Source organism: Prinia subflava, chromosome 12, assembly GCF_021018805.1.
Source record: "Prinia subflava isolate CZ2003 ecotype Zambia chromosome 12, Cam_Psub_1.2, whole genome shotgun sequence".
NCBI lineage: Eukaryota > Metazoa > Chordata > Aves > Passeriformes > Cisticolidae > Prinia > Prinia subflava.
The window spans coordinates 18,525,848-18,552,734 of record NC_086258.1 but is presented as its reverse complement, the minus strand read 5'-3'; the positions used below and the strand labels follow the sequence as shown (position 1 = coordinate 18,552,734).

Below are 26,887 nucleotides of genomic sequence, written 5' to 3'. Positions count from 1 at the left end.
CAGCCCATCCTGGCAGAGGTGATGAGTTGTTTCTTGCCAGCTCCTGAGGGTTTCTTGCCAGCATCCAGCCTGGCCCTGGATGATTTCAGTGTTACCTCGAGGGGATGGGCACAGTGTAGGGACTCACTGATGGTCTGGAGACGCCATCAGGATCAGGAGAGGACATAAATGGGGGAATTCAGGCCTGGGCAGCTGAGATAAATTGCTTTTCTCTCTGAGGCAGAGCAGGGAGGGTGCTGCTAGCAGGTGAGCAGGAGCCACCCATGCATCCCACATTTCCCAGGGCTCATGGAAGAGCCCCACAGCCCAATGGTGCTGGGCATCACCAGCATGGGGATAGGGCAGGTGCCAAGGCATGCCCAGATCACTCACACTCTCCCCTCCTGCTCCCAGGCTAGCACCTCCTTCTCAATTTGCTGAACCTAATCCTGCAACAGGCTTTGTCTTCTGTTTATTTGGTTTATTTTGTATTTTTAAAATTTATTATATTTAATTTTTTATTTTATTTTATGTCATGCCAAAGCATTGACACACCAGGGGCTCCTTCATCAAGGGGCTGGCAGATGAGGCTGCTTGGTGAATGAGACCTGCACTCACTGGTGTTTGTGTGCCACGGTTGGTTTTGCCTTGGGTGGCTGTGCAGGGGCACTGGTGATGTGGGGCTGCCTTTACCCAACCTGTGTCTCTGCTTTCCCCTACAGGGAAAACCAGAGCCTGTCAACCTCCATCAGATTCCCTGATTTTGGCGCAGCTGGGAGCAAACAGAGGGATGAGCTCAGGGGAGGGTGTAGTGCTGGCAGTGGAAACACAGCCTTCCAAAATACCAAATACCCCTGCTAAAATTAAACAGAGCATGACCACAAGACACACAGCTGGCAAAGGAAATGGGGGCTGAGGGAGGTATCTTGCCCCAGGGGATGCTCTGTCCCAAGGATTCTGTTCCAAACTGGTGGTTTTGGTCTCACTTTCAGGCAGGTCTCTCTTAGTCAGGACTGTGAGGATGGCAATGCCTTCCCAGTTCTGAAGGTGGTTTCTCCCAGCTACTCAAGCCTGTAGATAAATATGTCTGATTTATACCCCAACAAATTGGTGATCCCATAACCCTCCTTTTCATGATCCCTTGTGTTCCCATAAATAAACCCACAGCTGCCTGGGCCCGTGGCTCTGAGGAAAATGAAGGTTTGGGTTTGTGGCTTCAGTTTTGTGTTCTGCTTGGGGGAGATCTCAAAGAACTTTATAGCATTGATAAAATATTTTAATTACTGGTGTTGGATATACTTTGCTGGCTGTGCTGGTGAGCTACAGGGTTTGGTTGGAACGCTGGTTTCCATAATTCTTTTCATGAAGTTTATTGCCAGCTCACTGAAATGTCAGTGTTCCCCCCGGGGTGTGTAGCTGTGGGCTTTAGGTTAGCTCAGGGCCTCTTAGAAAAGTATTTGTGTGAGAAATATCACCCACAATCAACTGAAATGAAAATAAATGGAAGCAGTTTAGTGAGTTAAATGCTCCTGTATTTATTATGTGATTTATTATGTAACTTGGTGTTGGAGCAGTTCAATCAGGGCTCTGCCCATGCATCATCTGGTATTTGCTTCAAATGAGTTTCCAAGGAATGCTCCCATCCCAAGTCATGTTCTCTGAGATATTTTCCCAGGGTGGATTCCCAGTGAGCACAAACATGGCCAGAGTGAACTCAGGTCTTTATTCAGGTGTTTGTGGAGGGGAGACCGAGCTGTTTGTGTCACCCTGAGATGGAAAACTCTGGGATGCACACAGACCCCAGAAATTACACTGGGAGCAAACACCGTCCTCTGATTTTTTAAAAGCTATTTTTATTTCATTTTAATTTCTCATCTGGTTGACTGGCAGGAACAGCCTGTGAAGAATAAACCCACTTCTCAGAGGTATGGGCTTTCTCACACGTGCAGAGCCAGGTGCCACATCCCTGTCCCTGATGTCAGGAAAGGCACGGAGGATCTGAGTGACCTGGCTGAGCCCACACCAGGGGGGAATAGAGCAGTGAGCCCTGTGCCTCAGCCCCTGCACGTTTTTCCCTCTAATTTCTGCTACTACTGCTACTCTAAATTTCTACCATGCTGATCATAAGCAGAGCTTTGGGCTTTACTCCTCTCCCTGGGGGTCTGAGCCTTTCCCAAGTGGGGCAGGATGTGGAACCCTCCCTGTGCCTCCCATCACAGCATGGGGTGTGCTGCCCTCCCACCACAGGGAACAGCAGCTCAGCCCAAGGCAAGGCTGCTCCTCCAGGCTCAGGGAGACAGCCCTGGAGAGATGAGGATTAAACCCAGGATTGCAAGGCCAGTAAATACAAACAGCACAGCTGAGCCTCCTGAGCAGGGCACCTGCCCTGGCCACTGCTGCCGCTCCTGTGTTGGGGTCCTCAGTGTCAGGGGACTTGTGACACCAATTTTAGACAGAGCATCAGCCACCCAATAGCTCCCCTGGGTCTGTGTCCTGCCCACTCCCACATGGGCAGCCCTGGCTCCTGGATTTTTGGATACAAGCCATCTCAGAGAGGATGTGGGATACACACAAGGGCATGGATCTCCCAAAAATGTTTTTCCTCCAGCATGGATGAGCTTTACTTGTATTCTCTTATGTTAGTGGAGCAAAGCTTTTAATTTCTCCATCTCCTTGCACATTTAAATGACTTTTTTTAGTTATCCAGTGTTGGATCTAATCCCCAATAACAGGACAGGGAGACCAAGAGGCTTTCCACGAGTTTATTTTTCATTATCAGTCTCAGTGAAGGTAGAGACATAAAAGATGGTAAAACTTATGCCATAACAACAGAAGCCGAAGTTCTCTTTGTTACAAGGCCTTTTAAAAGTTTTTTAGCCAATAGACCAATGTTAACAGTGTCTATTTAAGCCAATCAATAAACACTGCACGTGCACCTTACAGCACACAATAGTTGCTCTTTCTGTATTTTTTGCAGCTCAGAAACTTTCTGTGCTCCAAATATTTCAAGGCCTACAATTCAACTCTGTTTCAAGCCTCTGTCTATGTATGTTTATTGCAATGCTGTGAAAGTCCTCTGCCTTTTCAGTTCCCACAATCCAGCACTTGGATGAGGGCTTTTCCCCACGTCCCTGGGACCCCTCAGGCTTCCAGACACCAAGTTGGTGACTTCACAGAGTTGGGTGACTCTGAGTCTTGTCCAGGAGGGGGTTGGGGATGAAGGGACACATGGATGGATGGGAAGAGCAGCCTGAGCCCTCAGGGTTTATTTCTAACCCCTTGGGGTTATTTCTCCTGGAGATATCCCAGCTGTTTTAACAGGCAGCACCTCACAAGCTGCAGCAGGAACCAGGAGGTTGGGAAGATCCTTTTCCCTTGGCCATCAGTGCTGCCGTGGGATTTCAACTCCTGTCCTGGAGGCTGAGGCTGTTGTGGGGCTGGATGTGATTTGTGTCCCCAGAGCAGTGAAACAGTGAGAGCTCAGCACCAGCCTTGCTGCTTTCTGCTCTGCTTTGGGGCTTTGGGCAGAACCTTAAAAAAATATTGAAAGAGGCAAATGGCAGCACAGACACTGGATGTGAGCAAGTGGAAATCCTTTGGTAAACTGCTCTGTGCAAATGCTGAATTTGTTGATGTATTATCTTCAGAACATCTGCTTTTCTCCATCTGTATTGGTCTTCCCAAAGCCATGGCTTTCACAAGTTAATAGCAAGAAATATTGGATGAGCAAGCAAATATGTTTAGGGCTTGTATTATGAAGACAACACACAAAGAGAAAGAGATTCATCTTTTCATAATGCCACTTTTATAAAAGGCAATAAAAATACAGTGGCTTGTAAAAGGATAAACAGGCTGAATCCGAGCTGGTGCTGTGGAGTTGGGGACAAGAGCAAAGTGAAGGGAACCAAATTAATGCATAAAAAAGTGTCAGAAAACCCAACCTCCAGCCATATTCTATGGCAAATGATCTGTCAGTGGGGAAAGATACATCTTAATAGCAGTTTTTGAAAGGAGATGAATACTGTATACAGAGCATTATAAGGCACAGTGTGATCTGAATCTTAATCAACGGGGGAAATATAAATCTGAAAATAATAAAGACGAAATCAATATTGATGGTTAGGAGTAAAAGTACTGTATTTGCTGTAGTAAACGGTTTTAAGGTCCCAGGGAAAAAAATTGTTCTAGAAAAGCCTTGGTAATTTAGTGTAGTTTCAATAGCTGGCACAGTGCCAGCACATTTTGGTGGCATTTAGCGTGTCGCTATGGAAAAATTTAAAAAGCAAGAAGGGAAAAGGCAAAAAAGCTGCTCCCTGGGCAGTGGTGGTGCTGGAAGAGAGAAGGTTTTTTTCCACTGAATTGGTAAAGGTTGTGCTGGCATCCTGGCTTGGGTATTGCTGCTCTGCTGAGCTATCAGTGAGCAGAATAAACCACTTACCTTGTCCCTCCTGGTGTCTCCAGTTACTAACAACAAGGCATCAAACTCCTACGAGGCACACAGAACCTTTTCACATCGGAGATACACCTTTAAATACCTTATTTTCTTGTCCCCTGCCTGGGTGACAAATCGCTGTGCTGATAGTTAATGTAACTTATGCTTAACCTGCTTGTCACCTCCTTAATGCCTCACACGCAATTTGCTGCTCCCATGATGGGCTTGTTACCCAGCAGATACAAACACTGGGACCTGTCAGTGCTCTCAACTGGGATTGTGGAATCCTTGCTCAGAGTCAGGAGGGTTTGGAGGCAGCCAGTTTGATATGCAAGGGTGAGGAGCTTGGGAGATCTGAGCCTGGTTCTGTGTTTCCAAGGGACTTTCCTACCTTTCTCCATCTCCTTTCATACGTTCCAGGAGTCATGGTGGACATTTTTGGTGACACTTCCCACTAATCCTCTTTTTATCCTCTTGTGATGCTCCTGCAGTGCCTGGCTTGCTTGGAGGACTGGAGTGTGATGCTCAGGAATACATTTTGCATCTAAGGGCTTTGAGGAGAAATCTTGGTGTTTGGGGAGCAGTTGTAGCTTCACAAGGGCTGGGCAAGCTGGCGCAGAGCCTGGGCCAGCTCCATCACCCAGCAGTGGCTGCCAGGCCGGGCAAGGCTGAGCTGGAAAAAAGCCATTTATTTAGGGTAACAATCCTGATTTTTGTTTGAGCATTTTTGTGGCTGCCCAGTGCTCAGCCCTGGCTGAGCTGAGGTCTGGAGGTCATCAGTGAGGAGGTGGGCACTAAGGTTGCTGTTGATTTTTGAGGCTCACCTTGTTCCTTGGGTGTTTGGGAGTAAGTGAGGATTGGGAGAGCTTCTGAGAAGAGGCAGAAGCCAGACTGAGTTAATCTAAGTGCTCTGAGGGGTGAGAGCAGCACTGCCATGGCTGTGGGCATCCCCTCTCCTTGCCGTGAGTGATGGAGAAACCTGGGGAGCATCTTCACCAAGCTGGCATCCTTTTCCTGTTGCAAACAGGAGTTTGGACTCACTGGCTCTAAATTCACTGCATCCATGTGATATTTCATCCTAAATTGCCCATCCCAGGTGTTTGCTGAGTGCCTCTGCATCACCTGCAGGGTCTGGTGGCTGCTAGCTGGTGAAAAAAGGCTTGGAGAAATGGGGGTTTGCGAGCTTTCAGACCAGGACAATTTTATCTCCTCGGAGCCCTGCTGACAAGCAGAGCTTATCTCAGGTTATTTTTGTGCCCATATTTTCCCAGGGCCTCACGAGCAGCCTCCCTGCTGCAGCGGTTACAGCAGGATACCTGGGGTTTATTCTCTGCAAAGGTTGGAAGTGACTCGGGGGCAATGGTGTCCTCTGCATTTAATTATTATTTCTTAAAAGCCCAAGATCAGTAGCTCCCTGTGGAGATATGCAGCCTGAATATTGATGGTCGTAAACCATGCCAGAAGGAAAAATGTGGGCTGCTCGCTGCTGGCAAATGAACTTTAAATCAACAGCTGAAGCAGTGTCGGTTCATAAAACCAGGATTTTTTTTAGCCTTGAGGACAGAGGTACTTTAAATCCCAGCCTTTGGGTTCACTGATCTGCTGGAGAACAAACATAAAACTTCACCAGGAAGGACCTGACATCAGCACATATTTTTTGTGCCACGAGTATTCAAGGTAGCCCTTTTGGTTTTGCTCACTGCATGTGACATTCCCTTGTGTTGTAACGACCTCGGTGGCAGCGGGAGGGAAAACTTACGACCCAAACTCTGCAGAAGGGGAAATTATTTACTGGGATAACTCATTGAGATGCGGTGGCTGTTTGTGGTGGAAGTGGCAGGAGGGATGTTGGAGTGGGAGGGCTTGCTCCTTTCCAAGCTCCACTGCAGATGGATGGAGTTTTCTTTGCCCCTTTCGAGCTTACACCAGGTTGTGACTGACCCCCAGCCTCTTCACAGGGCTCTGTTTTCCTGTTGACACAACGTGTTCTGAAATAAATCCTCCTGTAGCCTCTCCAATGTTCCTAGGCTAGCCCAAACCTTAGGGGGCTTTGGAGGAATATTTCATGGACAGGACAAAGGACTCCAAAAGAGGCTCTTGACCCCCAGCTGCAGTTCAAGGCATTTATTCCAGGTGGTGTCCAGAGGGAAGGAGGACATGTGTAGAGGAAGAGGGTCTTTTCTTAGCTCCTGCCAGGGAGGGGCAGTTTGGGACACAGCCAAAGGGATCAGAAAGGGTAGGAAAGGTTAAACTACATGGTTACAGGCTCTAGGGGTCCCTGAGGGGGGAGAAACCATTCCCCAGGGGAATGTAACAGTGTTCTTTAGATTAATTCAGTGGGGCTGTCCACCCAGGACAGTGCTGACTCCAGGTTTGATTCCAGGGAAGCACGTGCAGCTGTCCAAGCTGGTGGGATCTGACCCCAAGCTGGTGGGATCTGACCCCAAGCTGGTGGGATCTGACCCCAAGCCTTGGTGGAAGGTGCCTGTGGGCTTTGCTGAGGCTGCAATCCCCAGCTCAGCCCCAGCTCCCCATCCCTGCACAGCCCTGGCTGCTGCTCCTTGCTGGGCTCCTGGAAATCCACTCACCCGAATCTCAGAATCACCGAGGTTGGGAAACACCTCTGAAACCACCGAGTCCAACATTCACCCAGCACTGCCAGGCCCATCACTGAACCCTGTCATTAGGAACCACATCTGGGTGTTTTTGGGACACTTCCAGGGATGATGATTCCACTGCTTCCCTGGGCAGGCTGTTCCAATGCCTGGCCTCACTTTCAGTGAAGAAACTTTTCCTGATATCCAATCTAAACCTCCCCAAGCACAACTTGAGGCTGTTTTGTCTTATCACTTCTTCCTTGGGAGGAGAAACTGATTTGGTGGATGGGCTGGCTCAGGACATCCACATGTCCTGTGTGTTTCTCATCGCTCTGCTCCAAACCCACAAACTTCCTCAGCCCTCCTCAATTTTACCTTCTTTTCTTTATATTTTTATTCTTTCCTTCCCCTTTTTTTTTTTCCAAGCACAGCTTCCTACTGCAAGGCTAATAATCACACCAGAAGATTTTCAAACACAGCACATCTGAAATCAGAAAAAACCTTTTTTTTTGCCAGTCTATTTAATATTTTCCCTGCATAAAATGCACAGGTGGATCCATGTTTAACAGCACTCTGCAAAAAATGGCAGAATATGTACAAAATACTGATTTAAATAGGTTTTCAATCAAACCTCCTGGAAGGCTGTGACTTCTTTGCCTGTTAAATGCTGCACCAATGTTTCATCCTGGAACTCAGTACAACCTGCTGGCAGCTTCCAAGAGCAAGGACTTCTCTCTGGGCACCCCTGAGTGTCACCACTGGGAGACACCAAGTTCTCAGGGTTTTTTGGTTTCTTCCCCAGGTTCCAGCCAGCAGCTGGGCTGATGGAGAGGATCCAGGCCATAGCTCAGAACGTGTCGGACATTGCAGTGAAGGTGGATCAGATTCTCCGGAACAGCCTCCTGAACGGGAAGGGTGAGTGGCCCTGGGGGTCCACGCTCCAAACCCCCCCTCTGTGTTTTGCTGTGCCCATGGAAACACCCAACCATGAAAAATGTGGTAAAAGTGCCAGAAATGGAGGCTGATCTTGAGGCTGCCTTCCTCAGGACTCTCCTGCCTGCCAGGGGGACAAGTGGTGACAAATCGGAACGGTTGTCAGGAATAAATGCCAGGGAATTAAATGCAATTTTAAAGGTGAGGAGTACTGCCAGCACAAGCACCTGGATAGAAAAATTTGGTGGTTTGGATCCAAATTCACAGGGGCTGGGATTCAGCACCAGCAGAGACATTCCCATGCCACTGTGGCACTGCTGGGAGGGCAGCTGGGCTCTGCAGATGTTTCCCCACATGCCTGTGTCATCCTTGGGGTTTAGGCAGAAGATTATTCCTGCCTCTTGCACCTCATGCTTTTCAATTATGGGCAAAGGAGGGCTTAGAGGAGGAGTGCTGGCTTTTATTGACCCAACCATGGAGGAAGAAAAGATCCTGATGCCTTTTAAAGCATTTTATGGCTCATTCTAGAACTCACCCTGCGGGCTGAGTCTTCTTCCAGCAGCTCAGCAGGGCAGTTTTTATTGCAAGTTTACAGTGTAAAGGATGTCAAGGACTTCCCCAGATCCTGCACCCTTCTTACAAGAGTAGTGATAGGTGGAACTTGGGGTCAGGACCAGGTAGAGCACACAGGGAGGTGCTGGAAATGGACCTGCTGAGATTTAGGGAAGGGGGATGTTTCCAGCACTGAAGCAGGGTGGTTTTCTCTGTTTCTTCCCTGATTTGGGAAAGATGCTGAAGATGCTTCACATCTTGGTGTCCTGCTCCATCCAGTGGGATGGGGCTGTCTGCCCCATCTGTGGCACCAATGAACAAGTTTGGGGGCTGCCAGCCCCATCCCATCCCATCCCATCCCATCCCATCCCATCCCATCCCATCCCATCCCATCCCATCCCATCCCATCCCATCCCATCCCATCCCATCCCATCCCATCCCATCCCATCCCATCCCATCCCATCCCATCCCATCCCCTCCCCTCCCAGCATCTCTAGCTGCTCCTCTGCCATGCCCCAGCCCTCCCCATGCCCAAATTGTCTCTCTGCAGTGATGGAAGGCAGGAGGGATCAGTGTGAGGTGCCCAGGGACCCCAAGTACCCCGACTGTGCTGGGAAGGTGGAGGTGAGTTGGGGCTCCCTGTGTGGGAGAGAGATGGGAGCTGCTGGGAGGGGAAGGGCCCAAAGCAGTGACCCTGGGGGTTGAACAGGGAAGGGCAGTGGGGAATGGGATGTTTTCCAGAATAAAGTGTTTGTTAATATTGGAAAGGTGCAGCCCATTGAAGGAGGAGGAGCAGAGCCAAAGGTGTGGAAAGCAAAGCAGGGCTCTGCTTTGAAGAGAAAACACAAGGGAAGTGTCCAACCTTCTCTGGCAGCCTTTGCTACAGAAATGGCATTGTTTTCCCCCAATAATACCATCCCCAAATGGACCTTTAGCTGCAGTGGTACAAAGCCCTGAAGCCACAGACTGCAGCAGAATCAGCTGTGAGACCACCTCTGCCTGCAGCCCTCCCTGCCTGCAGTTTGTGTGTTTAGTGGCAGCAGCACAGTGAGAAGGAAGCTCTGTCACGTCAGCTCTGAATATCTGGAGCATTCCCTGGTGCCTGGGGAATCAGCCCAGCGCTGCCCAGAGCAGCACCTTGTTCAGGTGGCCAGGACCTCCCTCTCAAATCGGATGTCCTGCCTGACCCAACCTGCTCTTCACACCGGAATGCAGCCTGGCACTTGGCCCAGAGCATGATGGCTTTGTCAGAGAGCATATTTACATCAGCTAATTAAAAGCATTGCTGTTTTCCCTCCTCTTCCCAGCCTGCTTCAAGCTCAGTTTTCTGCAGGGCTGAGTCTCCCTGGAAAGATATTGAAGGGTATAAGAAAATGATATGGGGGGGCTGGATTTTCCACTTCCATGGGTGTTAGCCATCCTTTCCTTCCACGATTTGAGTAAATTCAGGCTGTAATGCAATTGTGGAAAGCTGTAATCCCATCTCCCCTCCTGGTGATTGCTGTGCTTTACAGATTGGGCACAGCAACCTGTCCCTGAGCAGATTTGTTTTTATAGTTGAATTAGGAAGAGGCTGGCAAGAGCCATTGTGGGGGGTGATAAATCTCTGCTCTGGTCCCTGGTTACTCTCCTCTGTGTGAAATCATCCCTGGGGACTGCTGGCAGATCTGTCTCCCTGCCCTGCTGCTCCAGGGGCGATGAGATCAGCAGCTCCCCGGCAAATCCAGCCAGAGGAAATCCCTGGGTGCATGGCTGTGCCCCCAGGGAAGGCTGGAGTCAGTGCCAGAAACCCAGGGAGCCCCCAGCAAACCCTGCCCCGCATTCCCTGGAGATACCCAAGTGAACATCAGCCCTGTGGCACTGGGGCTGTGTTTGCAGCCCTTTCTCCACCCTCTGCCCTTCACTTTCATCTCCCAGACAGAGAAAGGGGATGGAGAAAGGAGGTTTTCCACAGCAGGGGCAGCCGGCAGGGCTGGCACGTCTCCCCCCTGAGCCCCACGAGTTTCTCTGCCCCTTGCAGTGGATGAGGGCCCGCTGGACCTCTGACCCCTGCTACGCGTTTTTTGGCGTGGACGGCACCGAGTGCTCCTTCCTCATCTACCTCAGCGAGGTTGAGTGGTTCTGTCCCCCCCTGCCCTGGCGGAACAGGACGGTGCCCGTGCCCTCACCGCCGCCGCCGCCGCCGCCGCAGGTAAGGTGGGCCCAGCCCGGCTTCTGCTGGGCCAGGGGCTTCTCTGGGGAGGCAGCAGTGTCCAGGCTGCTGGAAATAAACTTTCAGTGCTGGAAATAAAGCGTGCTGGAAGTAAACCTTCAGCACCAGCAGGGCTGTGAGGCCTCTGTGGGTTTCCACACAATCACAGGATGGTTGGGGTTGGAAGGGATGCTCATGGGCAGGGGACACGTTGCTGTAGAACAGGTTGTTCCAAGCTCTGCCCGACCTGGCCTTGAATGTTTCAAGGGATGGAGCGTCCACCACCTCTCTTTGCAACTTGTGCCAGTGTTTCGTTGCCCTCACCATGAAAAGTTTCCTCTTTACATCCAGTCTGAGTCAACTCTCTTAGTTTCAAGCCATCGCTCCTTGTCCTGTTGTAACAGGCCCTGCTAAAAAGTCTGTCCCTGTCTTTTTATAAGCCCCTATAAGTATTGAAAGGTTGCAAGACGATCTCTCTGGAGCCTTCTCTTGTCCAGGCTGAACACCCCCAGCTCCCTCAGTCTGTCTCCACAGCAGAGATGTTTCATCCCTCTGACCATTTTTGTGGCCTCCTCTGGACCCACTCCCACACATCCGTGCTGAGGAATCTGGGCTCTCATGAGAAGCCCTGGGTGCAGTGGGATCCCTTGGGGATTTGGGGCATGAAGGGAGGAGCTGTGACGGCTCCAGGGGAGTGGGAAGGACTCAGATTCTCTCTGCTGAGACAGACAAATCTCCCCCAGGCGGGGGGCAGCCCGGGGGCTCCTCTGGCAGCCGCTTTCCCTACACTCACGGTGCAGAGCGTGCTCCTTCCCTAGGCAGCTTTCCGGAGGGACCTGGCTCGCCTGCTGGAGCTCATCGGCACGGGCAAGGAGTCCCTGAGCTTCATGAAGAAGAGGATCCGGCACCTGGGCCAGCAGTGGCTGCGGGCGGCGCGGCGCCTGGAGCAGAGGCTGGCGGGACGGCAGCGGCACCAGAAACACGTACGGGGTGTTCTCGGGAGGCTGAGCCCGGGGACAGCTGGGGTGGGAGCCAGCAGGGAGGGAAATTCATTTCTGGAAGCGAGTGGGGCAGTGGGGTTGGTCTGCTGGCCACAGACACGGCTGCACAGGGGTTGCTGTCCTGCGCCTCCCGGGCCCGGAGCGCTCCGCCAGGGAAAGGCTGGAGGTAAAGGGGAGGAGATGGATTCCTGTTTGATTATCTGAGGGCTGCTTCATTCCAGGGCAGAGAAACAGCCTCGAGTGTAGACCAGGGATGAGAACAGAGATCGGGCTGAGGGCACAGGGTATAAGTGAGGCAAACTGGGTGGTTTTAGGGTCAAGGTCCAACAGGGATGGGGAAAAGTGGTGCAGAGGGGTAAATAGGAACTGGGGGGACTAGCAGGATCACAGGGGTGGGGTACTGCAGCACTACAGAGCCAATGGGGACCAAGGGAAGGAAGAACATTCTAGGAGGGTGTATATATGGTGAACAGGGTGACATAAACTTTACAAACCAATAGAACAATGAAACCTAAGAGATATCAACATGTGGCTGCAAAGGCCCATGGCAGGAAGGTTTTGCTCACCCTGATCTAGAGGGGTGTTTCTCCTGGTGTCTGCCTCCATGGCTGAGGCACAATAACCTTGGTGTCAGGCCCCTGGGCCTCCACACACAGGCATGTGGGATGTGGAAGGACTGGTGTTGCTGAGCACAGTTGCTGGGGTGGATTTTGGAAACAGGTCCTGGTGGGTGGAGATGGTGTCCAGCTGCCACTGGAGACTGACAGGTCCCCTCTGAGGATAAGCTGAGGTTCCTGGCCCTGCTGGTGGTGTTTTTGCTAGGCCTTTTCCTTCGGCCCCCGTGTGCTGGGAAATCCAGCTCCGGCCCATGGCTCAGACTGTGATGCACATGGAGAACACAAGCCAGGTCCCGAGACACAGAGTGGCAGTCAAAGGGAGCTGCCAAGCTCTGACCATTGGGTCTGTGCTAATTGGACACAGATCATTTGTCTGCACACCTGACTGAGCTTCTTGAGTAATTACAGCCTGCAAAGGAGCTGGAGGGAATCAGGGACCATGAGTCATTCCGGGCTGGAAAACCCAAATGGTGCCTTTCCCCAGTGCTGACCCCTCCTCTCCTTGTCCCTGCAGATCTTGGTCCATATTGGCTTCCTGACGGAGGAGTCAGGGGACGTTTTCAGCCCACGGGTGCTGAAGGGAGGCCCCCTGGGTGAGATGGTGCAGTGGGCTGACATCCTGGCTGCCCTCTTCATGCTGGGACACAGCCTGAGGGTCACGGTCTCCCTGAAGGAGCTGCAGAGGTGGGTGTTGGGCTGCATCGAGGTCTTGGGTGGAAGCAGCGGGTTTGAAAAGGCTGGGGGAGGCTCTTTGCCCACCTGTACCTCAGACAGTGCTGGTGCTGTACTGTACCACCAACATCATGGCTAGGAGAGAGCCCATCCTTCCACATCCCAGGGAAGTGGGAAGGACTGGTGTAAAGTGATGCTTTGCATGGAGCTGATGGGGACATACCTGGAGCAGGGCTCTGCCCTGTGGCTTCTGAGCTGGATCTGAGCAGAATGGTTCCCTGCTGCCAGCACACAGCATCCCCTGTGTCCCCTGCCTGGAGCTGGCACTGGAGAGCTCCCTTTGCCACCCCATTCCCAGGGATGCTCTTGCTGGGCTGGTGGCCATGTGGCTGTAGGATGCAGGTGTGCTACAGGTCGCTGGCTCTTCCCACATGCATGGCTGCACTCAACCCCCGGGGCTTTGCTGGTGTTGTTTGAGCAGTGAGTGTGCTTCCTTCCTTCCTTCCCTCCTCCTTCCCTCCCTCCCTGCTCCACCACAAGGCAGGCAGCTGGGGTGGCTGCCAAGTGGAAGCTACATCCCTTGCAGGGGGTGGTGGCCCCCAAATTCTCCCTCCTCAGGAGGTGCTGGAGGTGACCTGGGGATCTGTGGGGGGATTTGCTGCTGCTGGAGGTTCTTCCCATGCAGAGGGATTGGCTCTTTCTGCCGTGGGACATGGGGCAACACAGGCTGAGAGCCTCCAAGAGGGACCAGCATGACATGGGAAAAGAGGGAGAAGCTGACAGTGGGCCTGTTCCTCTCTGCTGATGCCCTTCTGTTATTTCTGGGTTGACATGGCTGCCTTCTGTCACCTCATAAGATTTGCCCCCCTCCTCTGATTCATCCCGAGTGGAGGGCAAGTACCAAGGAAATTGCAAATTAGATGGGTTATAAATCAAGAAGAGCCTGAAGCTGCCTCGGGTACTGGGCAGGCTTTGGGAGAAGCTAAGCTAGCATTGGCCACGTAATGAGCCATGTTGAAAAGGGAGTGAAAAAATCCCAACAGTCCTGGAGAAAAACAACAAAAAACCCCAACCCAGCCCCTACAGCATTCCAAATTAATGAATGGAATTAACTCCTAACTAATTAGCCCAAAAAACCCACCCAAAAACCAACCAACCAAACAAAAAAATACACAGGTCCTAATGCAAGAGGCAGCATCTCCTCGAAGATGTGGGAATGATGTGCTGAATAATACCCGTGTACTCAAGGATGAAAGGAGTTAATGGCTGGGAGGGTTGTGTTGTTGTTGTTGTTGTTGTGTGGTTCCTGTGTGTGTTTTTAATGCCAAACCTCATGGTGGTTGTTCAGGGAGCTGCCGGTGTCTCGGGGTGGTTTTGCAGCACCCGTTTCCCTCTGCCAGGGACTCTGCCGAGAGCTGCCCTGCTGCCTGTTGTGGTTTGCCTCTGCCAGAAGCCTGGGAGCTCCCACGTCACTTGGCAGCGATGAGAGCTCCTCTCCTGGCGTGGATTTGGATGTGTCCCTTGGGATCCCTAGGAACGGCAGCTCCGTCTCTTCCCCTTTGTAGCTGAGATGGGAAGTGAGCCAGCCGGGCTGGAGCTGCACATCTTCTCCGTGTCCCAAAAATTGTCCCCACCTCCCCGAGCACGTGTCCTGTGCCTGGCTCTGGTGATGTTTTAAATGCTGGACACCCACATCCAGTGCTCACTTCAATATTGATGAGCTGGGGCGAGTGGAGGCAGGATCTGGGGATGTAACCACGGCCCCTCTGTCCCTTTGGAGACCAAGCCCAGTGCTTGGAGTGGCACCACTGGCACCTTTGTGCAGCCATCAGGAGATGGGTTAATGTGGGTGCCATGAGGGGCAGAGGTTCTGTGCCAGGGGAGGGCTCAGTGGTGCCAGCAATCCTGGTCTGTGCCTGCAGATCTCTCAGTCACAGCCCTGCTGCTGGGCTGGTGCCTCTGAGGAGGGCTGGGAAAAGCTTTTGCCTGACCAGGAGTGAGTGGGAGGCTTAGCACAACATGTGTAATTATTCCCGAGGTGTGCCAAGAGTTAATCTTGGGCTCTTCCTTAAAGCCTGGAGGGGGTTTTACCTGTAGCCACAGCTTTGGGCAGGGGTTGCAGAGAGCCAGGGATGCACAAAGGGCTGGAGCTGGGCTGCAGGGATGCAGCAAAGCTAAATCCCTGGCACTGGGGAAGCGCCAGCCCAGGCACTCTGATTGCTTGTCCCTCCTGCTCCCTGCACCCTCCTGGAGCAGCAAAGCTTTGCACCTCTGTAGACTGGGCCTGAATTTGTCCTCTCCCATCCTGGGTGTCTCTTGCTGGCCTTGCAGCAGGACAGGCAGCAGCGTTGGGGTGGGTTTGGGGATATTTTGCTCCAGCAGTGTGAAACGTTGAATCCATCCTTGTGTATCTTTCTTTGGCAGCCCCTGCTCTTTTCATGGCTGGGAGCTGTAGCTTCTCCCTCCCAGCAAAGCCTTCACTGGAGCCCATAAATTATTCAGCACAGATTAACCTCTCCCCTGATTTTTTTTTTTTTTTTTTTTTTTTTTTTTTTTTTTTTTTTTTTTTTTTTTTTGTCTCTTCACATTTCTGAGCTGCTTTTTCTGCGTGTATTGATCATTGGCAAGGGATCACTGGAAGATTTGCCTGCATACACTTCAGCCAGTGGTTATCTGAGAGCTGTTCATGATTAGCATCTGTATTGATTGCAATGCAGCAGTGCGTGGAGTGGGTCTGGATTGGGTCAGGAACGCTGAGGATCAGGAAAATGAAGAAGGAGAAGTAAGGCCCTGGTCAAAAAAGGCTGGTGATGGAGGGCTGGAGGAGAAAAGATGTTGGGAGTGTGAACATGTGTGCTGAGCACCTCTCGCTGCCCAGCAGTGAGGGGCAGGGGTGTCAAATGGTTCTTCCTCTGGTTTAGGGACGGATGCTGATCTGGAACAAAGAGAAGGAGCCCAGGGAATCTGCAGGCTCCATCCCCACTCAGCTCAGCACTGCCCAAATATCCCTTTGAGGTCTGAACCTCAGCCATGGAGCTCAGCCCTGGTTTTACAGGGCCAGTTTATTTGGGTTATTTTTTACCCACTACAGACTTTAAAGATCTGTGAATTCCACTGCCGAGTCCCTACCAGGGGCTATTTTTTTTTCCTGTAGCTGAGCTAAGTGCAGGTGTTTGTTCTCCTTTGGACTCCCAGTGAATTTGTGAGCTGCTTGTGGTGCCTCTGGAGAGGCAAGGGGTGAAACACGGGCTCATCTGTTCCCTTCCAACCCAAACCATTCCATGTTCCTGTGTGCATCTTCCCAGGAGGAAAACAAACTGCTGAGCTGGAGCAGGCAGCCAGGAGCTGTTTTCTCCCTGAGATTTCTGCTGGGTGGGCAGCCAGCAGCATTTTGAGCCTTGTCGTGAGGCAGGGAGGGAAGAAACATCTCAAATTTGAATGCCAACACTTGATTCTTGCTAAAGACCCCTGGTGCTGTGTTGGTAGCCCAAAAATGCTTTCAGGGAGGTGAAAATCCAGGCCAGTGTTGGTGTTGTTGCTTGCTAGGGGAGGAGTGGGAAGTGCCTGAAAGCTCTGAGTTGGGTTGTTAATGAGGCAACTCATGAGTAGATGCTGGAAAATTACAAGCAGCACTTTGGAGCAATGGCTGTGCCCGTAAAAAAAAAAGCTTTGATAAGCTGAGGCTTTTTCGCTGGAGCCCCGGGGTGAGGCAGGAAGGATCCTCTCAGCCTCTTTCCTTGGGAGAAGCAGCACAAGGGGCACTCCTGGAGCTCCAGCTCCTACCCTCATCCTTGAGCCACGGGAGTGATCATCTTGGCATGTCCAGCTGCTTTTCTGGGGCCAGGGGAGAGGCTGGGGGAGAAGGGCTGCAGAGCCGTGAGCTGCTGGGGAGTTCAGAACAGCACTGAAAGGTGCTTTTCTCAATGGTCCCCTTGAAATTAACTGCTCATAAAGCAGGACAGAAAGTCGAAGAAAATGGGATTTGATGCCTCTCGGGGTCAGGGCTTTACAAAGTGTTCCCGGAGCTTAATTGCTCCTGTGTCAAGTTCTGGACTCTTAATTCTAGTCCTGGCAAAGCGCTGGGTTTGAAGCACGTGCCTGTGTCCAGTGCTGGCAGCCCCTTCCCTGCTGTGGCCAGCACGTGGTTTGGGTGCTGAGCCACCCTCATTTGGGTGCCTTGGAGCTGTGGTGGGACGAGGCTGTGCCCCCACTGCCCCCACTGTCCCCTCATACAGCGGGGGCTGTCATTTCCCTGTGCTCTCCACGCTCACCGAGGTGTGCTCAGGCTGTGAAAAGGGCTGTTCAGATGGAAACACCATGTCCAGAAAGCACATTTCTAATTGTCTCCTGGCAGATCAACGCCATCTTTCTGTCTTGCATCTGTTCACATGAAAACCTGCACCGTGCCCGGGCTCTGGCTTCACTCCCCTCGCCAGCTGGCAAAACCAGTCCTGCTGTTGTGTGGGAGAGAAAGGAACTGCTTGTGGAAACAGCCAGAAGTGGCCAGTTCCGTGTGATCCTGGTGGAGCTGCATGGAAAGGCTGTGGATGGATCAGCTCTGCACCTGTGGGGAGGAACCTTCAGCCTTTAATGGAGCATCAGATGCTCCTGGTACTCAAGTTCAACCTGGCCTTGGACACCCCCATGGATGGGGCAGCCACAGCTTCTCTGGGCAGCCTCTGCCAGGGCCTCACCACCCTCACAGGGGAGAATTTCTTCTTTTTTTTGGATCTGCTGGAGCAGCTGGGACAGCAGGAGAACAGCCCATCTGTCACAGGGTCTGCCCAGGCACCACCAGCACATGAGTGCTCAGTTTCTGCTCCTACCTGCAGGAATTCAAGTAATGATTTCTCCTTTCCTGGGAAGTTCCTTCACATTTGCTGTATCTGTGACAAGAAAGAAGTGTTTGTTCTGGCACCATCCTGTGCATCTCCAGGTCTTGGAAATAAATATATGGACTACTGAACTTCCCTCCTGGATGTGTCATACAAGATCAATGATGGACCAGAGAAAGAGTCCAGGTTCACCCTGCAAAAGTGAAACCATTGCAGATGCTTGGAAATCCTAATTTCCCATGAGCGTTCATTCCAGCAGGGGGAAGAGCTGGGAGCAGAGGGCAGGCAGTAGGACGTTCATTTTGTGGGCTTAGATTTGCACTTGTTGGTTGTGATGGGGTTGTGACAGACCCTTGGGAGCTGCTCTGGCACCTTTCATCCCTGGATAACATCCCAGTGCCTGCTGGGCTCTTGCAGCCATGGAGAAGGCGAGGGGGCAGCGAGGACAAGGATCCCTGCTCTGCTCTCAGCCTTGCTGATGGCAGCAGATGTGGGCAGAGAAGACGAAATTAAATATAATACAGAATATTGGCCCAGGCTGCCAGGAGATGCCCACGAGATCCATTTAGTGCTGGACTCCTCAGCAGCAGGAGCGATAACGCGGAAAGAAACGTTGGGCTAATTTGAAAATAGGTCAATGGGATGTAAAGATAACCCCGCAGTCATCTGACTCCAGAGCGCCTGCACCATGCCCAGGGAGAGGACAGTCCCCTGGCTGATTAAAGTACCTCTGAGAGGAAAATAGCAGCACAAGAAGCTGCTGGAGATTTATTCTGGAGTAGGCACAGCTGGTGGAGGCAGCTGGCAGAGAGGCGAGCTCGGCATCCACTTGGATCGGAGCCGCTGCGGCCGCTCCCTCCCAGACAGGAGCCAGGGCTCAGCTCTGATCTGGGATTTGGGAAGGGATCAGCCCCTGGATCACCATCCAGAGGTGCTGAGCTGGTCACCACCCATTGATCTGGGCTTGGGTGGTTTTCACAGCAGACCCCTGGGCTGTGCTGGCGGCGAAGGCGGCGTCTGCGCTCATCAATTTTATTTGCGTAATTTCAAGCGCCATTAATAGTACATGGCACAAGGAAAAATCAGGGAAATTGCACTCCAACCATGAGTGAAATTGGGTTTAGTAGAAAATTAGTTGACTTAACTGGCAAATGATGAAAGCCTGAATAAAGAATGTTTAAATAAGGAGGACTAAAAAAAAAAAAAAATTCTCCCCCCACCCCCATCTCAGAGGTGCAGTAAAGTGCAGGCTGGATTTTCATGAGTGGAATGTTAAAATCAGTAGTTATAAAGTGTTTAGGGAGGATAAGGGGGGTAAATGAAGAGATGTTCTGCTCAAAGCCACTGCTCCTGCTCTCAGAGCTATTCCAGCCACGTAGCCATGGCACAGGGAGTATAAATGGATGTGGCAAGTCCTGAGCACCTGGAGAGGGGATGAGTGGCAGATTGCGGTGCTGATGGGAGCTGGGAGAGTCAGACCTGCTCTTGCCAACTGCTGGGAACTTTTTTGGAGGCTTCAGCATGAGTTACACTAATTGCTGCCTCCTGCAGCCCCTCGTCAAGCTTGGTTAGGGCTTCCTTAAATTACAGATTATTTTGTAGTGCAGTGGCTTGTGTGACACGTACCAGCTAGAGGATGGTGTGTGCTGCAAGCACAGTGTAATGGTTTGGGGATTTTTAGTTAAATACAAGGTTTATGGATTGATTCCACCACAGTGCAGGTTGGTGTAAATCGCTGTTTGTCTGATGACTGAGGAAAAAGCAGCACTGTGTAAGACCATGTGTTGTTTAGAATTCCATCTCTACAAAATCCTGGCTTAAAAATTCCCCTTCAGCCTTCCTGGGAGGCTGAGTCTCCTTGGTGCCCTATTTATTGTACCGAGGTGGCTGTGGGAGGTGAGAGCCTTTCTATTCCTGCCATCTCCCCAATCAGTCCTGTCGTGTAAAATTGTGCATAAAAGTGACAAAACTGCAACCTGTTCTTCCTGCGGCATCCCCGGCCAGGCTGCCCTGAGCTGCTGCTGAGATTCCTTGTGACAAGAGCAATGAAGCAGCTGCAAAAGCAGCTCTTGGTCTTAAATCCTTTGTTTTTCCTGGCTTGGGCTGGCGAGGTTGTTCCACCTTTACACGTTTTCTGGTGTCCTTGTCGTGGTCAGGAGTTTGGGGTGACCCTTCACGGGTGTCAGGTTGGGATAGGGCTGGAAGAAGGATCTTGGTGCTCAGTGCTCAAGGACTTGGAACCACATCAGAATCATAGAAAAGTCCGAGTTCAGAGGGACCTTTTAAAGGTCCAAGCCCCTGCAATAAGCAGGTGCTTCTTCCACCAGATCAGGTTCAGAAGAAGCGTGAGGTGTGGCCAGGAGCCAACCAAGAGCCCTTTATCATATTTTTTATGGCAAATTAATTTCTGGCTCTGTGTGGCCTCTTCTGATGTTAGCGAGAGACTGGAGAGCAAATACTTGTGATAACTGTGTCCCTTGGCTTTCCCTGGATGGGAAATTTCCTCGGGAAACAGCCATGGGATGGATCCGTGAAATACTGAAGGGCTCTGCAAGGGGTGAGGGCCTTTTGGAAGTGCCCCTCAGAGGATGGACCCTGGGGCCGTGGGTCCATTTGAACTTCAGCTGAGGAACAGATAAACCCCAGCTAGGGCTACAAAGGGAATTCTCAAGTTCAGAGGGGAAAATGCAGAGAAATTAAGAGAACCAGTAAGAGAGGGAAGGAAAGATTCGAAAGGGTGTGTAAAACCTGAGCAGAACTTTTATTCCTTAAAGAAGAGAAAATACCTACAGGCATGGCTGGGATAAATTCCCATCTCCAAATAGGGGTTCAGAGTAAGTGACGAGCCCAGAAGAAAACAAAGACAGACGTCCTGGCAGGCAGGAGCTCAGGGTGAGATTTCACAGTGTCTGAGCACAGACTTGTGAAATAAAACAGGAGTTCCTCAGCCTTGTTGGGAGGACTGAGAACAAAACGGGACAACTGCGTGGTGGGAGTGAGACAGCCTGGGTGGACCAAATCAGCTCAGCAGTTTGGTTTTCCATGAGGATGCTGTTGCTTTTTGAGTGTGAGTGGAGTTATGAGGATGAGGAATTATCATCTTTAGGAGGAAAAACAAAATTCGAGAGCATTAAAACCGTGGAGTGAATCAGCCTCTGAGCAAACTGGCACTGGGAAATCACAAGTACAAGCAACATAGATTTTTGAGAAACCTGCTGAAGCTGGAAGGTGTCACAGGGTGTTTTTTTCTGAGAAGGAGGAAACGTGGTCCAGACAAGCAGATGGGCTGTCAGGCTGACATCAGTGGTACACTTGGTGGAACAGCTTTGGAGAGAGGATTCCTCAGTTCACAGAGGTAATTGGAAATGGAAGGAGACACACCTCAGGGTTAGCAGCCAGGTATCTTGCTGGATTAATCACATCTCACCCTGGCAGTGAGCTGACTGATGGTCTTGATAAAAAGACTGCAGTCAGTGGAGTTTATCTGGACTCTCATAATGCATTTTATCTACTGGAGGAGGGAAGAGGGGCGGTGTGGCTGTTTGTAAGGAACTGGCTGGAAACCCCCTCAGTGAGACCCAGGGCCCAGCTGCCCCTCTTTTATGGAATTATTTTGTAAATGGGACCAAAAATCCAAAATATGAATGAAATGTGGCCAACATCCAAGGACAGGCATTGCCAGCAGAGTCAAGGAGGAGCTGAGAGTGCTCTGGGATGTGGTGGGATGGACTGGAGTAAGAGAAACATTCCAGGGTGTGCTGAGAGGGCTGTGGAGCTGGGAACAGAGAGCTTTGGGCTCAGCTGGGAGCCTTGCAGGCAGAGAGGAGAGGAAAGACGTGGCTTTACAAGTCTCACTGGTGTGACTGCAGTGAAGGTAAACAAGATCTGGTGTCTTCAACAAGAGAGGTCCAAGGGAGGGCGTGTGGTGACTGGGATGCTGGTGAGCCCTGGCTGGGAGTGCTGTGCCTCACAGTCCCTGTGGGAGGAGCAGGAACTCAGCTGCAGCAGGTGCAAAGATGGGGAGGGACCAGGACTCTCCGGATCTTTGGCCTAGGAAATAAAAACTGTGGTGAGGAGAACAGCCTGCCTCCCTCCCCATCAAAGAGGAGCTGTTTGATGCCCCCTGCTCAATGCCCAGCAGGGAGAGGAGTGTTTGTGCTGCAGGGCTTTGCTGGTGCTGGGGGCTGATCTCTCCTGCTTCTCCCCAGTCACTTAGGGGTGCCTCCAGGACGGGGGAACTGCCCCTTGACCAGTCCTCTGCCCTTCGACCTGATTTACACCGACTACCACGGCCTCCAGCAGATGAAGCAGCACATGGGGCTCTCCTTCAAGAAATACAGGTAAGCAAAGCCTGCTCTTGTTCTCCATTTCATTAATTAGCAAGCAAAGACTAATGCTAATGACCAATCTGAGCGTTTGATTTGTGCCTGGCTGGTGCCTTGTTGTGTCCCTCGCTGCCACAGTATGAGGCATTCTTAGCCTCACATATTTAGGATAAAACCTCATTAAAAGAGAGAGAACTGGGGAAAGACCAAACCCTGCATGTGCCTGCAATGTGTGCTTCCATTCCATTCTTGCAGCCAGCGGTGAGCACAGCATGGAGGGGAGTGTGAGCCTTGGGAATTTCTAAGGAGCCCTGTCCCTGGCTCCTTGAGCATCAAGACAAATGTCATCGTCCCCTGGTACATCACCAGCCAGGAAAATCTGCGATTTAATTTAGTGCTGATAGACCTGCTATTTATTACATTTTTTCCCCAACTCTTCCACTATCCTACACAATTTTATTAGAGAGAAAAATGACAGGCTGCGTTATTGCTTTTATTATAAATGCATTTGCTCTTGCATTCAGCCTGTTTTGCTCTTCCCTTGCTCGTTGCTCCTCTTCTCTCCTCAGCCTTGTGCTGGTAGTGCCTGCCTCAGCATTCCCAGGATATTGGGCATTAATAAGCCTTGGGGAGGTTCATCACTCTCACAGCTGTCAGGGAGCTGAGAGTCCTGCAACGGGAAATTATCCTGCAAGGAGGGAGCAGCGTGGGGAAGGGCTCCTTGGGAGGCTGCTGCACCCTCTGCTCGGGGTGCAGACGAGGGACGAGGTGTCCTGGGGACAGCAGGCGTCCTGGGGACAGCAGGCGTCCTGGGGACAGCAGGCGTCCTGGGGACAGCAGGCGTCCTGTGCCCTGCAGGTGCCGCGTGCGGGTCATCGACACGTTCGGGACGGAGCCGGCGTACAACCACGAGGAGTACGCCACACTGCGCGGCTTCCGCACCAACTGGGGCTACTGGAACCTGCAACCCGCCCAGTTCATGACCATGTTCCGTAAGTGGGGACGCCAAGGTGGCTGCCCAGCGGTGCCTTGAGTTTTATCTCTCGTGTTTCAGCCTGTGCTGCCCAGGGTGCAGCTCTGAGCTCACACTCAGGGTCACTCAGCTCTGCACACAGCAGGGACACAAAACAAATCCTTCTCCTGCTGCACACCAAGGACAACTTTCAGCCCAAAAGCACAAACAAGGGTGGGCTGGAGGGAGGAACAAGAAGGATGGGACCTCACAGCCTGGAGCTGTAACTGGACAATTAAACCCCAAAATGCAAATGGACCAAAACTTATCAAAGTGTGAGACCTCGTGACCATTTGTCCATTTTGTGCCCATTTTGGGTCCATCTTGGGTGTAGCCCTGGCCAGGCTCTTGTCCTGCCCAAGGTGTATCCTGGAGGCCTTTCAATAGATACCTGCTTTATTCTGTAACTCTGTCCAGTCTCTGTTTCAGGTCAGCCTTCCCAAGTCATTACTAAAACAGAGGCCAGACAGAGTTAAAAGAATAAAGTGTGTGTTTATTAAAGGCCTTCAATAGATACACCTTGGGCAGTTCAAAAGCCTCACAGAGGCTCCACCCAAGATGGACAAACAGTCACAAGCTTTTCAGACAGATATAAGTTTGGTCTATTTGCATATCAGGAGTTAATCCTCCAATTACAGCTTCAGGTAATGAAAACACATTCCCCCAGTTTGCTCGCCCCCAGTTCCCTTTTGTTTATACTTTTTAGGGCCTGAGGCTGTGATGGTGCCATTGGTTCTTAGGCCTGAAGGATTGTTCTGTCTGAGCAAAATGTGAAGAGAGCTTACTAACACTCCATGTGGAGTTCAGAGTTCTACACTAATGCAGTACAGGATCTGAAAAACATCAAAGATAAAAACTCAAGGCATCAGTGGGGGCCTGCCAAGATGGTTCTGGGGCTCTGAGATCCTCCACAAGATGATGCTTGGGCAGTGTTGTCCTCCCTGGCTCTGCTTCTGCTTCCCCCAGCCCGCAAGAAGCTCTTGCTGGGCCACTTCTTGAGCTACAGAATGATCCAGGGAGAGAGACCAGGCTCCTTCCATGGGTCCAGCAGAGTCAGGGCACAGCCGGCAGCTTCCAGCTGGGGTGGTGTTGGTTGCAGAGCCTGGTTTGCTTTCAGCTGGGATTCTGAAGGTGAGGGCAGTTCAGTGATTGGGATTTGCCCATGGCATGGGCAGGAGATGTGCGTGTCTGAAAGGAGCCCAGTGTCCCACTGGCTGCTGGGTGACTCAAGCATTGCTTTTTCCTGGCTGGATAAAGCCCCTCTGGCAGCCTTAAAAGCTCCTCACTGTGTGAAGAGCTGCTCGAGTGGGTTCTGAAGCCTGGATTTCATGAGCTGCTTGCGTAGGGATTCCAGCTCCATTTTCCTCCATGCTCCGGCAAGGCTCTGGAACCAGGCTCATCTCAGGCTGTATCCCCAACCCTGGAGACATCCCCAAAACACATCTGTCCAGCCACGTGTCTCCTTCCCTTGGTGCCCACAGCTCACACCCCTGACAACTCCTTCATGGGCTTCGTGTCGGAGGAGCTCAACCAGACAGAGAGGCAGCTCATCGAGGCCAACAAAGTGAGCAGCATGGCCGTGGTGTACGGCAAGGAGGCCAGCATCTGGAAGGTGGGTGTCCTCGGGCTGCTGGGGACAGGCCAGGCAGGCAGGAGCAGCACAGGCAGCCCCAGCCTCTGCTCTCACCCCGAGCTGTGGAGGGGCAGGTCTGGGTGTGTTTTGGAGGATCATCCTTGTCCCGCTGCTGGGGGAGGGATGTGGCACATCCAGAGCCCCCAACAACCAGGAAGAGGCTGGTGGGACAGCATTCCCTGCTCCTTGCTCTGGGTGATGCTTCCTCCCAGCAGGCTCTGAGGATGAGGGTTGCGTATCGATGATTTTATGTAATTAGTTGTAATGATTGCCACTAATTAATTGCAGTGATTGCTGCGTTATGATGGGGATAGTTTGTGTCTGCTTTCAAGCACTCTATGAAAAAGAGTCATGCTCCCCAAGCCTGGAACACCGGGGGGAGAGGGGTGGGTCACTGCATGGGGACAGCCCCTCCAGCCCCCAAAACATCCCCCTGCACCTCCAGAGGGGCTGTGCATGCACCCCCCATCTTATCCAGAGCTAGCAAGCTGCTTTTCCTTCCAGGGCTGTAAAAAGGAGCTAATTCTCATTGTCTGTTGATTTATTTCTATTTTTCCCTCTGTGCACCGCCTGGGGCTGCTCCAGTTGCAGGTACTGTACCACACCAGCTTATGCTGGGCTTTGCCTCTGCGCCTCTTCTCGGGAGAGAAAAGGTTTTTGTCGGAGCCAACTTTGCCTTGACGTGGGCTTGGTCCTCTGGAGCTGCTGGGATTGATGTGGGTTGATGCAGTGGGGGCTCTACCTCCTCCCCTTCCCAGCTCTCCTGATTAGCAGCTGCTAATTAGCAGGGATGCTTGTGGTGAGCCAGCATCCAGCCGTGCCATCTCCTCTTTGCTGGGTTTTCCATCACACCCCAGGTCTGAGAGCAAATCACCCCCTGCCTCTGTCTGGCTCGGGGGCTCCCTAAAAGCCCTACTGAAACCCCCTAAATCTCATTTTAGGAGAACTGCAACACCTTGTCTTATATTTCTACCATTCCCCTGCCCTTTCTGATCCAGAAGTTTCCTTGGAGCTTAGTTAAGGTAGTTTGGGAAGGCACTAAAGAGAGTGAAAAGCCCAGAATGGACATTTCCCTCCACCCCGGGAGCTGCTGGCATTTGCTGTTTTGAGTCAGAACTCACAAACAACATCAGTTTTCCCCAAACTGCAAATTTGAGGTCATTTATTCCTGTGTGAAGAGGCTGGGGCCGGGCTTTGCTGGCTCCTTGAGGCCAGGCTGCCTGGCCTTTGCTTCCCATCTTGTGCTACTCCAAGGTACATAAAAAAGGGAATAGAGAGGTTTTTTCGTTATTTTGAGTGATTTTGAGGTCTAGAAAGGCAAAGACCACCTCCATCTTCTGGAGCCAGTGCTCATTTACCAGCCTTGGACCAAACACCCTCTCCAAAAACATCCAGGATGTTTTTGACATTTAGAAACATTTCATTAAATCTCCCTTCCCTTTGTTTCTCATTTCCTACCCCTCTGAACTTGCCTCTGGTTCACAATAGGAGCTGAAGTTTTAATAAGCTGGGAAAGCCTTAGAGCCTTGGAAAATCCCAGGGATCCATGGCTGAGGGCAGAAATACAGCATTTGAGGAGGCTGTAAGGCAACATACAGAGTTTTCTCAAATTCCCTATTTATAACTCCTTGTTCCCCCTGGTCTTTGCTCTTTTGGGGCTGCTGCAGCACTGGAAAATCCAGCATCCAAAGGATGGGCCCTTTGTGGTTTTTTCAAGCAAAAAAAATTCTGCAGCAGAGAAATTCTTAAAATGAAAGGCTGCTTTAGAGCAAAAAGGAGGGAGGCCTCCAAGAGAAGAAAATTGATGACCCCCTTCATTTTCCAGGTAGTGAAGCAGGATTAAATCTGAATGAGAACATCCTAGGAACTTGTTACTTGGAATAAGAGCCTATTAGGATGCTCTGGTCTTTGCAGGCTTCTTTCTGAACCCTCTGAAGCCTTTAATGCAGCAGCTCCAGGGTGGAAGCTGCCCTTGCAAGGGACAGGGAAAGGAGGAACTTGATGGTCAGAGTGATGGATCCTGCAGCCTCTGGGGCTCTCCAGGAGCCTGGGGCAGTCCAGGATGTGTTTCCAAGGCATGAAGAGGGGCGGGTGGGGATTTTGCACTG

General features: G+C 51.5%; 1 protein-coding gene across 1 annotated transcript in view; it reads left to right on the top strand.

Annotated features, from left to right (window-relative positions):
- The window catches only part of MGAT5B (alpha-1,6-mannosylglycoprotein 6-beta-N-acetylglucosaminyltransferase B), a 67,300-nt gene that overhangs the window by 28,622 nt on the left and 11,791 nt on the right, over positions 1 to 26,887 (top strand). Inside the window, exons 4-11 of the mRNA XM_063409732.1 lie at positions 7,811 to 7,923; positions 9,044 to 9,117; positions 10,514 to 10,684; positions 11,503 to 11,667; positions 12,817 to 12,986; positions 22,018 to 22,149; positions 22,993 to 23,126; positions 24,628 to 24,758. Coding sequence (XP_063265802.1) covers positions 7,811 to 7,923; positions 9,044 to 9,117; positions 10,514 to 10,684; positions 11,503 to 11,667; positions 12,817 to 12,986; positions 22,018 to 22,149; positions 22,993 to 23,126; positions 24,628 to 24,758 — 1,090 coding nt within the window. The remainder of the gene's footprint in view (positions 1 to 7,810; positions 7,924 to 9,043; positions 9,118 to 10,513; positions 10,685 to 11,502; positions 11,668 to 12,816; positions 12,987 to 22,017; positions 22,150 to 22,992; positions 23,127 to 24,627; positions 24,759 to 26,887) is intronic.